The sequence below is a fragment of the Platalea leucorodia genome, assembly GCF_965183815.1.
Source record: "Platalea leucorodia genome assembly, chromosome: 3".
NCBI classification, from domain to species: domain Eukaryota; kingdom Metazoa; phylum Chordata; class Aves; order Pelecaniformes; family Threskiornithidae; genus Platalea; species Platalea leucorodia.
The window spans coordinates 122,356,155-122,372,412 of record NC_138825.1 but is presented as its reverse complement, the minus strand read 5'-3'; the positions used below and the strand labels follow the sequence as shown (position 1 = coordinate 122,372,412).

The 16,258-nt window shown below is 36.6% G+C and overlaps 1 protein-coding gene across 1 annotated transcript in view; it reads right to left on the bottom strand.

Annotated features, from left to right (window-relative positions):
• SUPT3H (SPT3 homolog, SAGA and STAGA complex component) overlaps positions 1-16,258 on the bottom strand; it is a 282,918-nt gene that overhangs the window by 41,369 nt on the left and 225,291 nt on the right. The window contains exons 8-11 of the mRNA XM_082307715.1: positions 15,489-15,601; positions 14,770-14,877; positions 14,102-14,290; positions 11,728-11,838 (exon numbers count right to left, since the gene is read on the bottom strand). Coding sequence (XP_082163841.1) covers positions 11,728-11,838; positions 14,102-14,290; positions 14,770-14,877; positions 15,489-15,601 — 521 coding nt within the window. The remainder of the gene's footprint in view (positions 1-11,727; positions 11,839-14,101; positions 14,291-14,769; positions 14,878-15,488; positions 15,602-16,258) is intronic.

Here is a 16,258-nt window from a genome sequence, read left to right as displayed (position 1 = left end):
CATGTACTGTGTTGTGTAGTAAGACACTGATGTATGTGCAATCCAAGAATTTTAAATGTCCCCACAGGATATCAAATACTGTCCAGACCGTTTGTAAATACTTTCCCAGTGCTCTGCAGAAAATGAGCCAGTTCTTTTCAAATCTACTTAAATGACATTTTTGTCTTATCTAAAAATCTATCTTCCTGTTTAATAAAATCATCTGGGCAACTTACTGTTTCATCAGTACTGCAAGCTTATGCCTTCATTAATAAATTCTGTTTGAGTGTTAAGATTACCCCCAGTAGAGACAGCTGGGAAACTGCAATATAAAGTCAAGCAGCACATTTAATGACCAACGAACTTCTGGAAACTTAGTCCAAAATGATACATCATTGTGTCAGACACTCTTAAGCAATATGCAGCTTGGTCTCCCTCTTTAGAAACATGAAACCCCCTGAAACCGCTACCACAAATTGTGAACCTTTTAAATTACTGCCAAGCCACCTGCCTTTCTCCAGGAAACTTCATAAAACTCTCCAAATTAGTAATGTCATTAAGGAAAGCTTACAGAACTGTTGTTATTCTGAAGGAGTATTAGCTGTTTAGTTTAAGGAAACCAATGGGGATTTTTATCATGGAAAGAACTGTCATGTATATTGTATAACCTATTCCAAATGAAATGCTTCAAAATATTCTTAACTATGCTATTCTTTCACATTTTAATCTTTCTGGAGAAAACCATATAAGCATATTCTCTGGATTAAACTCCTATAATGAAGAAGTTCAGTTCAGGAGAGGGTATGCGAAAGATTCTCAAACAGTTTATGTGTCTTCAGATGGTATTAAGAGCTACATAAATCAAATGTCCGATTTTGCATTTTTGAATAGCACTGGAAGAAATAGTGCTCGGATCGAAGAGGGAGCCTGATTTCCCCTGTTCATTCTCTTTTTTGAATGGTTCTACACAGAGCGGGCAAGGATGGATTATAGGAATGCCTTCTGTCGAGGAGTCGGCCAAACCTGTACCATCTCATCTTGGAGTAATTTATCCAATAAGATGATTTAGAGGACAGTTCAGTGGCACCATTTCTGGAAGGCAAAAGCAGAGGGGAAGGAATATAAATCAAAGGTGACTGGCAGGTAAAGGATATATGCAGCAATCAGCCAAACCATGTGCACACTGGCACAAATTCAACAAGATCATTTATAAAAATTTTAAGTCAGGAGTACACAAAAGGGGGTCTGGTGCTAACTAAATCCACAGATAGATTACACGCCACTGAAATAAACACTTCCAGATGCTGGCATACAAAAACCTTTTACAGAAAGAAATGTTTTCTTTCATAAATCTGAAAGGAGGAACCTTGGGTTGGGGGTTGGGAGAGAAGGGAACAAGATTTCCAAACTGAGATTTGACTTCCTACTGGTTTTATAGAATAATAACTCATATTTTTCAAACGCACAGTGTTAACACTGTAGAATAACAAATAACTACAGACAATAGCTTGAAGTATAGACAGACATCATAAGTATATAACTGTTCAATGAAATAAAATGCTTTTTTTTTGCTTTCAAAATGAGAAAAAACACTAAAAATGTCAATTTGACTTTCTCTGTATCAGAAACTGAATGTGTAACTGAAGGAAAATTTTTCAAATGCCTTTTGACATAAATACATACATTGCATTTTTGAAAACTGAGTATGAATGAAATCCTGACTTTTCAAAATCAATGTCAATTGATTTTGAATATCAATAGGGGCAGTATATAATATACAGGACCCTAAATATCAGAGATCTTTTAATTTGGTTTCTATGTACCTAATTTCTTTCGGAAACAGCATTCAAAATTTTTTACCATTCAAGTGCTTTAGAAAAATTTAGATATAATGTATCCATGTTGTGTACATTGAAGCAATTATTGAAGATTGCATTCCAGAACTTCTTCTCACTACTGTTTTGGTCTGAAATATGCAGAAAGAAATTTCTTTCAGTTAAGAAGACTAAGTTGAAGACCAAATGTGAAGCTGAATTTTTCTTGAAGTTTAAGGCACCTAAAACAAAATTGCTTTTCATAATGTTCTGTTCTGTTTATCTCCACAAATATCATACTGCCACACCGTCCTTTATATTTTCAAAGTTTCCCTCTCATCTTTCCACCCCCAAAATCTGCTGGTTTAGTCTCTCACAAGCTCAGCTTTGCCACATCTTCAGCTACTATTCCACAAATTCTAGGGGAAATCAGTAGAGTCGATACCATTTTTATTAAACTGACATTACTGAAGGTTTGTGATGAACTTCAGTATTTTTCACGACAGAAATGGATTTAAGCATTTGCATAAAAGCTGAGCTCAATCAGGATCAATAACGAGCACTTTTAAAACATCAGAAGTGAAAGGTCTGGACTAGGTACACAATTTGATCATGAAACTATTGTTTACATGTACATGTAATGTATTGAAGTCTACGTGAAATACTTGCATTTATTATTTAAGAACCTATAAGAGTATAGGCAGGGCTGCATAAGGCCCAAATAATCTAAGTCTCTGCCAAATAGCATTCTCTGCTGTTACATGTTCTTCGTGCAGGGAATGTCACAAGCACCATCATAAACATGATTTTGTAAATATTCATTGTTTTATGATGCTTAGGCAATTTTATGGGACTGAAATTTTTAACAAGAGAAGGTTTAGACTAGCAAGTCTTTTCATACTGAAATGACTTGGAGCCTGAAGGAGCATTCTCCCCAAAAAGTAAATACCCAAACAAAAGTTGGTTATACCCTCTGTTCCTTCAATATCCTCCATTTACACACGCATATGCTGCTGAATAATAGCCACTGTCTTCCGCAGGTTTGTGCAGGATTACAATTTACATTTATAAACTTGGTTTCTCTTTAACTAAACATCTAAACCATTTCATTTCAGAACTGGCATAAAGTAGAGGGAACAAAGAATCTGTTTTGGAAACATTTTCTTATTCTTTTTGCCTATGGTCTTCTACTGTTGTAGCTGACCACTTTGGTTTTAATTTCAGGTTAGAGGGTGCTAGCTGTATTTTTTACTAGATTTGTTCTCTCGTGGTCACAAGTACTACTTAAAAACCGTTTATGTACTACTTACAACTGTTCATACCAAGGTTTGAGGTAATCACTATATATTGATCACAGAATAAATATTTTAAAAGAATTATTTATTGTTTGTTACTCCAACTGTTGGAAAGACTATCAATTCAAATAACTTAAAATAATTTCTCTAGTGACATGCTTGTATTCCTGGTAAGAAATATCCACCTGATATTTTTGTGAACATCTTGGCATACTAAATATTATTATCTAGAATAATATTCGGATGAATATTAGGATTATAGCCACAGGCCCAGTCAAGACTGCAGATCATTTTCACTATGCACTTTACAAGGATAAGCTGTTTAGATTAATCTAAATGTAATGTATTATTATTATTTTACTTTTTTTGGCCAGTCTACAGAAAGACTGACCTCGTTATAATTTGGTTTGGTATTGATTTTGATCCCATTTAAATCCTGAATCTTACTGAAATCAATGATGCTGCCATGTTGTAAAGTAAGTAAGAGCCAAGAACCAAAGTTTCATGAAGAAAGAGGGACGTATCCAGGTTATGCTGCAAGATACGGCAATTTGCTCTTTCTCAAAATGACTTTCCACTGACTTCCCGTTGAATTCCAGTACATTCCGTACACCTAAGAGAAGTAATCCTCTCACTCTCTTCATTCTAGGTCGCACTTCAATGTGTCTAATAGTTAGACCATTCATCTGAATGAACCGTGAAATGATCTAATCATGTGGTTATAGTCTCCACATAAAGGGTTGCAATACCAGTATCATTGTACTTGAGATCCTGGGACAGACTGAGCTGATGTTTAAAGACTGGGCATTCAGGATTATTCTACTCCTTAACTATCTAAATGAATAATAAGAAAAAGAATGTGTGTACAAGAGTACAATTACAAACAGATGTTATAGAAAAACATTAGAATATTCATATATACTAATTTTATATCGAAATATAAATTCATCTCTCAATACAAAAAGTCTGTTAATCCTATGTAGACAAATTTCCCATTTTCCTTGACCAAGGAAGCAAGATTTAGCCTGCAATGAATTAATACACACAAAATGTCTCACTTCCTTAACTTCAGTGCTCAGAGCACAGAGAAACAGATTCAGGTACAGCACACGGAATTGCATCATCCCACATAATGAAGAGTTACATATTTGCCATTCCTGTCTTGCAAAATTATATAGCACTATTTTTTAAATCAATGATTTATTTCTCTGCTCCCTGAAAGTCTGGACAATGCTTTAAAGTAGGCAATACTGAGTACCACCCAATGCTGTTAGTAGAGAATATATGGATAAAATATACGTCTAGACTACCTTAGACGTGATACAATGCAGAAGAATCTAGAGTACACTTGCTGCTTTCCATTGTGGCTTGCACTTGGAGACAAAACCTGAATGTTCTAATTATGTTAGTCATTTTAACATAGCTATTAAGGTCAAAATAAATGCAAACGGACCATTTTCACTAGTTTAATGTTAGTTCTCATTTACCATATGATTATAAAACTTTCAAAGTGCTCTTTTTGTCCAAACCAACATCCATCAAATGCTGCTAAAGAATAAATTACACAATTTAACTCTTCTTCCCCAAGTGCCTTATTAGGAGCACTTATCACCAAATCAGACGGAAGAGAGGGACGATCATGATGAAGCAGCAAAAAAGGGAAAGATGTCAGAAAATATCACTGTTCGTGTTTTACAAATACGTATTAACCATCTTAAGAAAATAGTCTCAAAAGAATATATTTTTTTTTTACAAAATATTCTCCTTTTAAAACAGAAATAAAATCTAAATCCTATATATGGGACTGAGTTTTTCAGCAGCAAAAGATAAAACTTGTACTTACACTCAGGTTTTCTATTTTAGAAGTAACACTAGTATTTTGAAGTGTTATACAAAATAGAAGTTCTTCACATGATTTCCTTCAGAAATCTAGTCATTTTGGCAAGAAAGCATGCTTGCATCTGGCAAGTAAAACTGATGGGATTCATCTCAGTTCCATCAAAGTTCAACCAGTCAAAACCAGCAAGATTCAGTGAAACCAAAAACAAAACAAGAATCACATCAGTACAACTCAGCAAGAGCAGGGTTCTAGCATGTATGCCTCAGACTGCAGCGGAACGCAAAATCATTTTGAACATTTGAATATAGGTCAACCTAAGTCAACTCTTTCTCAAAGCTGAAAGAATGAAGCTGGCAGGAGTCCTATCAGGATGCGGATGGTGAGACATTGAAACGGGTTGTCCAGAGAAGCTGTGGATGTCCCATCATTGGAAGTGTTCAAGACCAGGCTGGATGGGGCTCTGAGCAACCTGATCTAGTGGAAGGTGTGGCTGTCCATGGCAGGAAGGTTGGACTAGATGATCTTTAAGGTCCCTTCCAACCCCAACCTTTGTATGATTCCATGATTAACATCCTGGACTTCAGGGTGGAGAACCTAGGAACTGTGATATCGCCACAATGGGCATAAGCTCCAAATTCCTTTTTATATATGCAGAAGCCTGGAGTCAGAGAACATCTATTATCCCATAATGCGCTTTGGTTTCCTCACTACCAGAATCAGTCAGCATGACCCATCAGCTGGCATGCAAATCCATGAGCCACAGGTTCTAGGAGGAATTCTGTATGGCAAGCGTTTCTCACAGTCAATAAGCATCCTGGGATGCATATTCAAAGAAATTTTGCTTTGTTTCTGCTCTTGCCTTTCCCTTGTCCCTCATTCTGGTGGCACAGACCTAAGATACAATACACTGCAATTCTTTCAGAGAAAATTGCCAAACACGTCAGATGTTATCCCATGAATATCAAGAGAATGTTTCAATGGATGTTACCAGCAAAAAGTTTGCAGTTTGAGATGTCCTTAACACAGGTGCTATAAAAATCCAAGTGTCATCGCAATTATTACTGCTACTAGTGCTGTTCACCTCTATAATTGGTTTAATGCTTGGAAATACTCAATATCTCTATTTCTGTAAAAAATATCCATCTAACAAAACTACTAGTTACCTAACAGTCTTGAAATATTTATGTATTCACTTAGAACAATTTACATTAATTCTCAGATAGTGACATAACTGGTCCTGGGCTAAACAGTCACCGGCCCACTATGACTGCATTTAGGTAACACACCTCAATTCTTTTGGGAAACCTACTCCCACAAGGAAGCAAAGCATACCAGGACATGAATGCAGCAAGTGTCATCTTAGATTCATACCCAGTTAAACACTGGATGCTGAGTAGAAAATGACTCTTGGTGTATTCAGGAACAGCTCCTTCCTGAAGTACTGAGAGGCCATTACGATGCCCTGTCACGTGGATTCTTAGCCATAACTGGTTATTTTTTTGCATTGGCTAAACTGTCACAAAAGCCTTTTGTTTCTCTCCTCCTGGAAGTCTGAATAAAACTGAGAAAAGACAAGCAGATGGGAAAATATACAACCAAAATATATGCAAATCCATTACAGAAAATTAACCTCTCCTTCTTCAAGGGCTTACTTCCAGGGATATTCACACAGTGCATGACTCCGATGACAGCGTTCTCTGTCCAGACGTACAAGCACACCTTTGAGTTTTCATGCAATAACAACGACCCCTGGTATGGCCATTTCTTCAGATCTCAGTAACAGGAACTATTTGACATAGGTTCTGTTTATTGTCTATACCGTACAAATCTTGATATAACTTTAGACAGAAGCCCGAGCTATTCTCTGTGGTGCCTGAGGGAAAAAACTGTATCAGAAGGATCTAAACCCTCCCCTGATCTCTTTAAAGCCACCAGAAGGGGCATTTAGGGATCAATGTAATAACCAACAGCCTGGAAGTTGTCAAGGGTCTGCTGTATTCAGAAAGCTAGTATTTGAACCAAAACTGCTAAGGGATGAGTTTTCAAACTAGAAGAAAGAAATGTCACAGTCGTGCGTTATCATACACTGAAAAACCATCCATGGATGGGTGACACGGAAAGACAGCCACCAACTGCACCCCAACATTACTCATGGAAAATCTTTCACCTTTTTAAAACTAAAGACTTGAGGAATGAAAAACATTAGTCACACGAATAGAGAAAACTAAACTCACTTCCTTTAATTGTTTGGAGCAGTAGTGTGTAAGAAATGGAACTAAGCAATGAGAACCCTAAAACTGAGAACAACCTGGTGCCCAAGCTGTGAGATGGCATATGGAAGACTGAGGTAACTTCTCTTCCTGAATCCCACATGAGGACCTGGAACATAAGGCAAGATCTCTGTCAGACAGTTTCACTAGAGAAACACACCTGAAAGGGATGCTGGATATGAACTACTGCTTTCTTGTTTACATCTAAAATGGGAAGGTTGACTTTGGAAATTCCTGGAATGGAACCAACCTATGAGATCCACTCACTCTGTCTCCTCCAACGTCGAGCTTCAATATGAGACCATGACTGACAGTGCTCAGGGAAGAAAGCCTGCCCACAGGTGAACCTCATATTGAATGCATCCACCCCAAGGTCAGTCCCCCATACATGGAAGTTTCTTGATGAAAACACCACTTTGCTGCCAAGACAAGATGAGAGCCAATACCTACATGTGTAAGGTCCTCTGATCTGGTGCACCTTGTTGTTCTGCTCTCAACAGAGAATGGCCTTGAGGAATGGAAAAATGGTCTAAGGAAAAGCCAAACAACCCATACCACAATGAAGGCTGTGCACTGGTAGGATAAACACAAGAGCAGAAGAAGACTCTCCTATCAGTTCATATCCTCTTGTGAACTGTGTCAAGGAAACAAGTAAATTCTATTCAGCTGAGCAGAATCAAGGCCTCATATATCACAGTCTCCATGGCAAGTGATTCAAACACAGAGGCCCTTCTGGAGAGTTCGCTTTAGGTGCACATGGGCAAGTACCTGAATGAGTCATCACTGAAAAAACATGTCAATCAGGTCTTAAAGCAAGGCAGATCCCTTCCTGTAACCGCACAGAGGAGATGGAAAGTAGGGGGTTTTCACATTTTTGGAGCGTGATGTTGAGTCTGGAGAAAACAAGGATGGTTTCCCAGTTGGCAATCTAGTCAAATATCTATACCTTCATGTGGCTCTGCAGTTATGTATGGGTCTTGCCACTCTGAGGGCGAGTTTCCAGACAGTGCAGAAATTACCTTTAGTCTAAGAACTGAGAAGTCCTGGCTCACCAGAGGTGAGAAACGATAAGAAAGTGAGAAAAAAAAAGATTAAAAACTATAATGCAGGGAGAAAAAAAAAAGAAGGGAATTGACAAAATCTGTATTTTAATATCAAGACCAGTTAGAATATTCTTGTCTGGTTTTGGTTTAAAACGCAACCATCTGCATGGGATTTTTCATACAGAGAACATTGATTTTATAGTATCTCGCAATTTTAAATGGGGAAATATTATCAGATACTTTGCAGGTACAGATTTTTTTTCATTCCTCCAGATGTACTGCTGATTTAAACTCCATCCATTTGTACAGATGATAAAGTCTTTCAAAAACCAATGTTGTTAAATCATAAACATTAAAAATGATACACAGGGAATTTCGGGGAGACTACTGAATGCCTCACACTAGGCAGCATGGCAAAAAGCCAAAGAACAACTCTAGCTAAATTAAAAATAATCTCCCAAACGAAAAAGAAAATGTTTGCTCTCTGCCTCATATGACTGGCTGGAATGAGATGGAAATTATTTAAAATGAAAAAATAGCCCAGAGCTGTCCATTATTTCCTACTAATTTACAGCAAGGGTAAATTCTTCTGTAAATCCTCCTTACTGCTCAATAGTCACATATCCAAGAAAATTTCAGAATAGCATAGGCCTACGAAATTAAAACAAGTTATTAAATCCCAATAACTGTACTGTGCTAAAGTTCATGTAATATTACTTTGGAAGACAGGAAAGCATTTAAAGTGATGCCTTTTTCTTTCCCCAATCTTTTCTCAACGGTCAGCACTCAAGAGCAGTAACATGCTGTTGTTTTCAAAAAATTGTTGCTGAATACTTTGGTTAACTTATTTTGCCTGTTATTCCCGGTATGAGATTTCCTGTGTGTTCCTAACACATCATGTTATTTGGGATAGTTACGTACATGGTTAGGTTTGTAGGACTGATTCTACATTCTTCCTGAACAAGCATCATAAACTTATACTGAAGTAATATAGCATTTTGGCATTAGCGGACTTGCACTTCTTTGTTGTTACTATTGTAAGACTGTAGAACTATGCCTTTTACTTAAAGTTCAGTCTAATTTATACATTGTAGGGACTGAATTGAACAGGTATACAGCTCACATAAATGGTTGTTTCTTCAGTGAGCTGTACTCATTCTTTTCCTTTCTTGTGTAGTAGGATTGTTAACATGAATGGTAAACTGCCATCAGAAAACTTAGTGTAAAATATCTGGACATGCAGAAAAATCCTTCCTCCTTATCTAGAGCAGACTGTGAGGGCACCTATTGACTACAAATCAGACCTGATGTGAAAGAATGATCAGCTGGCTTAAGAGAAATGAAAGAGATGATGCACACATGTATATTCCTAATTTCACGACATGACCTTTAGGTTAGTTTTAAGGATGGAAACAGCTGAAAGCATGACTTCACTGAATCTAATGACAAATACCCATTCAATATTTCTCTCTCTGCAGTTTTTAAAGTGTCACCACAGAATCACAAGAAGCACATTGAGTAAAGCCACCTTTCCTCCTGGTTCTGTCATCCTACGAGGTCATGCAGATACACAAAGAAACTATCGTGAAGGCAGTGGTAATAGGAGAAAGCAGAAGTCATTCAAAAGAAGTGTTGCCACAGTACTGTGCAAAATGCCTAGAGATAATATTTTTAATACAACAGTGTGAGAGTCTTCAATACGAAAAGGTAGGGTCAAAGGAAGCATCAATCTACCTTCACACTTTCTGTACCTGTAAGGAACTTACAGGAAGTTTGGGGTACTTCCATTCTGGACAACTGTGATAGCAATGTTTGTCCCCAAAACTTGGCAGACCTAAATGCTTATTCTATAGTATCGCCCAAAATGCTTTTCCTGAACTTTCTCATTAAAAAAAGAAATCGTGTTACAGCTCTACAAGATCTGTATGCATCTAGAAGGTGACCCAAGATTCCCTCTCTCTTTCTTGGCTTGTTTAGAGGGAGCAAGATCTGCTCATCTCATTAACCATGTTGACAGTAGGTAATGTCAACAAATTAAATTGTTCAGTTAGTTGTACTGTTTGGGAAGTTCACAAGATTGCAGGACATAAAGAAAAAAAACCCAAGCCAGAGTATTTTATTGTATCTTGTAGTTGCAAAGAAATTTCAAGCTTTGGTTAACAATTAACCAAACCACTTTTAGTGAGGGTCAAGGAAGGCACACTTACCTCTCTGTCATTGTTTATGTGAGCTCTTTACTTCTTTATAGTAAAATTAAATACATTCTCTGCTTTCAGAAACTATTACCATGTTCTTAGCTACATCTCTTAGCAAACTTCTGCTAAAGACACTTCTCTATTTTGGACCAGAAATTCTATCCTATGCTTTACCTGATATTAATCTAGCATTTGTGAGTGGCAAAAGAGAGAGGTAAAATTATGTAAAGATAATTCATTGCAAATACGTATCAACTATCATTAATAAACCAAACATTTACTGCCATTTATAAAAGCATTGATCAGTTTTGACATTAGGAAAATTATAACTTCATGTACTCATTAACTCTTATTTTTTTCCTGTTCCTCACTTCTGAGGTCAAGTCCCACTATGTACTTTTTATGGTCCTCATAATCTTCTAAATAATTTTTATGTCGATTAATTTCCTCCAAATACAGAATCATTTTCCCTTTCTAAAATCTCTCAAAAAATGGACAATTTCTTCCTGATTTTTAGGAGCTCAGATCTAGTTTGGTGTTTTTTGTTTTTTTTTTTTTCTTTCCTATAATGATTTCTTTGCCATTCATTCTTTTGTAAATGTAGATATTCTGAGGTAAGCAGGGATATATGCCACACAGAACAGCAGATCAGAAGAAAATTACCCCAATTTATGACATTGGAGACAGACTACTTTCACATTTTTATCAGCTGGGAAAATTAAATGAAGAATTCGTTTGGCTGCTCTGAATAACGGATTTGCAATTTGCATAGAAAAAATTATGGCAAAACCTCATAACCCATCAGCGTTTTACCACAAGCTCAGTTCTATTACATTTTAGTGGAGGTTCAAAGTTGTTTAAAGAAACCATTCTCTTCTTTCTCCAACTGTAAATGTGTCACTTGAGAGTTCAGCTTCCAATAGGAGCGGTATCTGACACACAACTAATTTTAGAATATAAAGTGCTCCTCACCATATTGGAATACATATAATTTAAAATAACTGTAAACCTAAACTTTGCAAAAACAGAAAATTCAAGCACTAACAAAAAAGCATAATTTGTAATTGAAAGAAAATAATATTTAAAAGAAAAAAAAACTTTTTTGTCTTTCCAAAAAGAGACAGAAATTACTAAGTTTTATTTCCCAAGAGAATTATGCCACTTTTATAAAGAAAATTACAGTCACCACAAATTGCTCTCAACAATTCCAAAGCTTCTTCATTTGACCACTTGAAAATCAAAGTTCCTTAAGATTATAAATATAACTTTTTATAACTCTGTTATTACGTACTGTGAATGGGGAAAGGGGGCCAATCTTGTGGCCATAGCGTCGAATGGCCTCTCTGATGTGGCTGGGCTGGATGGCATCACTTTGAGCCTCTATACCACAGGCTGCAGCGCTCTGCAACAGAAAAACACATAAATTGTTACTAAATCAAAAACACACAACAGACCTACAGTGCATAAAGTATGAAAATAAACCTTTATAAAATGGACCAATTTTTTTTTCCTGAGGATACACATCATTGCTTCCACATACTACATTAGAGAAAAAAAGCTATTAACAAATCAAAGAGGACTTTTACATGAACTTTGCTTAAGAGACCCAAAGAACACCACATTTGTCCTCTTAAATCTTTCACCTAGTGCTGCTGTATGTTGCAATTGAAAAGAGCAGAAAATGTTCAAACTAAAATGAAAGGGTCATATAAGTCATACTGCAATAACCACAGAAACTATTTTTAAAACATTTCAGGCTCTCATTATGATGTCAAGGGGTGGGGAAAATATTGAACAAGTACCCAAAGTGGAAAGCAATTTGACACCAAAATCACCTTGAGTAATATCAGATTGAAATTTGAAGATGAAACATGTCACATAATGGTGTTAGAAGGATGCAAAAATATTTTAATTACCTCGAATTGGAATGTTTTCAAATTTCAAATGACTTTTTGGATTAAGGACCCTAAATAGGAAAAATAATAATTCACTGCTACTGGTCCACTGATTTACAAAAATATCCCCAGGATTTTAAAAGAAAAAGTTACTCTTTTCTCCTTGCTAGTCAAACTGAAATGTTGGTTTAGGCTCCATCTAGACACAGCCGCTTGCCAGAATTCAGATGACTTATCAGAATGATGGCTGCTTGGTAATAAATTAATGAAAACAATATTAGTGAACGTACTAAGACTGACAAAAACTTAAATTATACACTGGAATTTAATGTACACACATACACAGCCCCCTCATACATTTACACTATATACTAATGCTTTCAAACTTGGGATAGTTTTTACAAAATGTTTTATTTTCAAGAGTGCTGCGTCCACCGGAGCCTGTGTGTGTACACACAGAATTATTCATAATACGATGGCAGATTCTTCCCTTGCTGATTGACGTTCATAAAGGGAATGTGAAACTCAAATATTTTCAGCTGGACTGGGCCTTCATGGGCTAAGAATAACATTCTTCACGAAGTTAACTCGTTTGTCTCAATGCCTCAGTTATATCCAGTAAATATCTAACCAAATTGGATAAGTCATGGGAACATTTCATTAAAATGGTGCACTTTTTAGAATTATATCAAAAGGCATTAAGTCAAGCACTAGGAATTTAAAATAAACTCACAAAACTAGTGAAATATAATGTATCAAAACCTACATTTCCAGCTAAATTCTTGTTCCTAGGAATAATAGAAATCAGCCATAGAAACAAAACATAATCAAATGTAATATAAAATGGAAAAGGAAAAAGCAAAAGTCTTCAGAGAGGGTTTTAGGATTCGCTAAAGGCGTTCTAAATGGAATATAATAAGGGCAGAGAGAAAGTTGAATGTATTAGAGTATCTACAGCACTGATGACACTAGAAGAAAATACACCTTTTTCTATCTGTCATTGTAAAAATCACTGGTTAAACTCTGAAAAATGAGTATTGGTTGTAGGAGAATAACAACACACATGAGAAAATCACAAGTCACTCCTTTGCTTTGCAGCAAAATGAGTACTGCCATCACATTTTTTCAAAAAAGCCCTAAGTGACTAATACAGTGCTTCCTATCCAGTTTATTTAATCAAATCCAGTTCCCTTGTGGTTTTAAGGTACATATATCTCTCTCAGATAGAATACCAAGAATCTAAAACAGGAATTGTAATATTTACGTTTCACACTCTGAATACGAAATGTCCATAATGTATGCAAAGTAAACAAGTATTTAGATTGAATGTAAACAACTGGCATAAAAATAAAGCAGGTCAGGCCAAGTTGTTATAGGCAAAGAAGGCAGTTGCCAAAGGCTCCTGGGAGGAGGAAAATCACAACTACCTCTTTGCCTACTTTGCTTACACTTTGACCCTCAAAACCTCTGCTAGCTGCTACTGTCAGAGAAGGGGATGATTATTTGGGATGGTGTCTACTGCTTTGGCTGTAGAGGAGCAGTTCATCTTCGAAGCAGCAGTTGTTACCTCAACCAAATTCAGTTTGCAGGCATTACTGAGAAGCTTTAACCTAGTTCTGATAGAAAGAACACCAAGCCACACATTTGGCCCTACAAAAACATCGGTAGTTAACATATGATATAGGTTAAAATTAATACTTAAGAAGAGACACATTATTTTCTGAAGATGTTTTGGTTTCTTCTTTTTTTTCAGGCTTGTGCACCAAATACCTTTTTTCTTTTCCTTTGTTTGGATTTGGTAGAGTCCTGTCCAATTCCACCATTCCCCAGGGCTCCTGACGGGGTTTTCCCAAGATGTTGCTGTCCTGCTGATGCTGGGGGTGTGGGTGTAGGAGGTGGTGTGTTTTCAGGAGAGTCAAGACTGGTCTTCACACTTGTAGATTGCCCTAAGAGATGTGGCTATAAAAGCAAGATGTCAAACAGCCATTATATAATCAAATCACAAAAAAAAAGTTATTGCCTTCTCAAATTTACTATTAGAAGAGATGTAATACAGAATTAAATCTGCTCATTCTAGAGGTTACTATAACATCTGTATTGCGGCAATGCATGCAATACAGCACCTATTGCACTTGCCACTGTTGACAACTTTAATCTCCAAATCTGCAATAGAGAGAGCCTTCAATACAGAGAAGGAATTTCCACTCAAGAAAAGAGGATTTACATATAAATATAAAGATGCTGCTAAGAATTTAACATTTGGAGCTGTAATTTAATGTCTTTCTGTCTAAATTCATAACTTCAATCTTCATAAACTCCATAATGGAAGTCTATATCAATACCACATTCAATAACATCTACTTTGAAAGCAACAAACTACCAAACACATGTAAAAGCAAAACATAAAATGCGTTAGTATGTAAAAAAGCAAGACTTACCTCAGTAGAGTTGTGATACTGTATGAAGGTGGCAGATATGGCATGACTGAATGGGTCACCAGCTTTGGGAGTCATGTCCTGCTTAACCAAAAGGGCCAAGTCCACCAACTGGAGGGGCAAAACCAGGTAGGTTTACTGACATGGTACTTACTACAAATGCCATTGTAACAGTGAAGAGAGATAGGAGTTGTGGGTTGAGGCAGATTATTCTTAGTGTTTCTCAGTTGAAAACAAAATTATTCAGAGATATTTCAGCCTCAGGAACCTTTCTTTTCCACTTTTGTAAATATATGGAGTAATCTATCTACCCAAGAGGGCTCGGCTTGGCACTAAGGTAACGTTTTGTTTTCCAGGAAATCCTGCTTTTTAATCCAATTGTGCAATGGGGTTGAATGAGCCTCAGCGCGCTGCCAAAGGTCACATAGCAAAGTATGTGGTTTCAGTTTGGACTTGAATAAAGTTCGTGCTGGACTCCACTCTCCCCTGTAACCATTATAAAACATTTCTATTTGTGTATCAGATGGATGAATATGGTATAGTACACATCTGTCATACAGTAAATTGAAAGACAGGCAGGAATCGGGTTAGCTTGGTTAGCTGAAGTAGTGACTGCATGCTTCTGAAGGGGCTTCCAACAGAGTCACCTGAGGCTGAAGTACATCCAAGTACTAATTTATTTTGTTTAGCTAGAGTTCAATCAGTAGAGTATACTCCCTTACCTGTGCCACAGTCTCATATGCTAAATATGCCAAAATCTCCATTGCAACTGCATTTGGCTTTATTTCCATACTGCTACAATCCAACCAGTCACGAAACTTGGATGCTTTCTTTGCTGTCAGTTAAAATCATAAGGGGAAAAGGAGAAGTTAACAACAGGAAGGCCAAAATAATGCATTTTTTCCAGTCATATAAAATACTGTCAATGTGAAACAAGGAGTATGAATGTGATTTGACTGGCTAAGGAAGGAATTGTCAAAATGGAATTAGTGAGGAAAAGACTGTTATTTCATACACAACATTTTGGAGACCCATAAGCAGCATGGAGTAAAGAGAAACACACACAGTTAATCAATCACATGGGAGATTTCAGAACAAGGAAGGGTCTACCTCAGAGGGGCACAGATGGGACAAACCTGATTTTGAATATATTATTGTAAAAGAAATAATATGATTGCATCGCATCTTTGATAAATGAGAGAAAGCACTAGAAGAAAACAACACAAATCTGGGCCCAGATAAAATGATATAATTGTGTTAACAACAGCGAAGACAAATGAAGAAGGAGAGAACTACGAAGTCCTTGTTTTAACCATGCAGGGATTAGGTGCTGACAAGCTGGCCAAAATGATTTGTAGATGAGTGTTTTTAAAATGTGCTTTGGATATAAAGAAATGAGGATAGATGTAGATCTGCAAATCATCAACATTCATATGAGAACTTCACACTGCTAATAGATGAGATGACTTAGGAGAAAGTACAGAGAAAAATA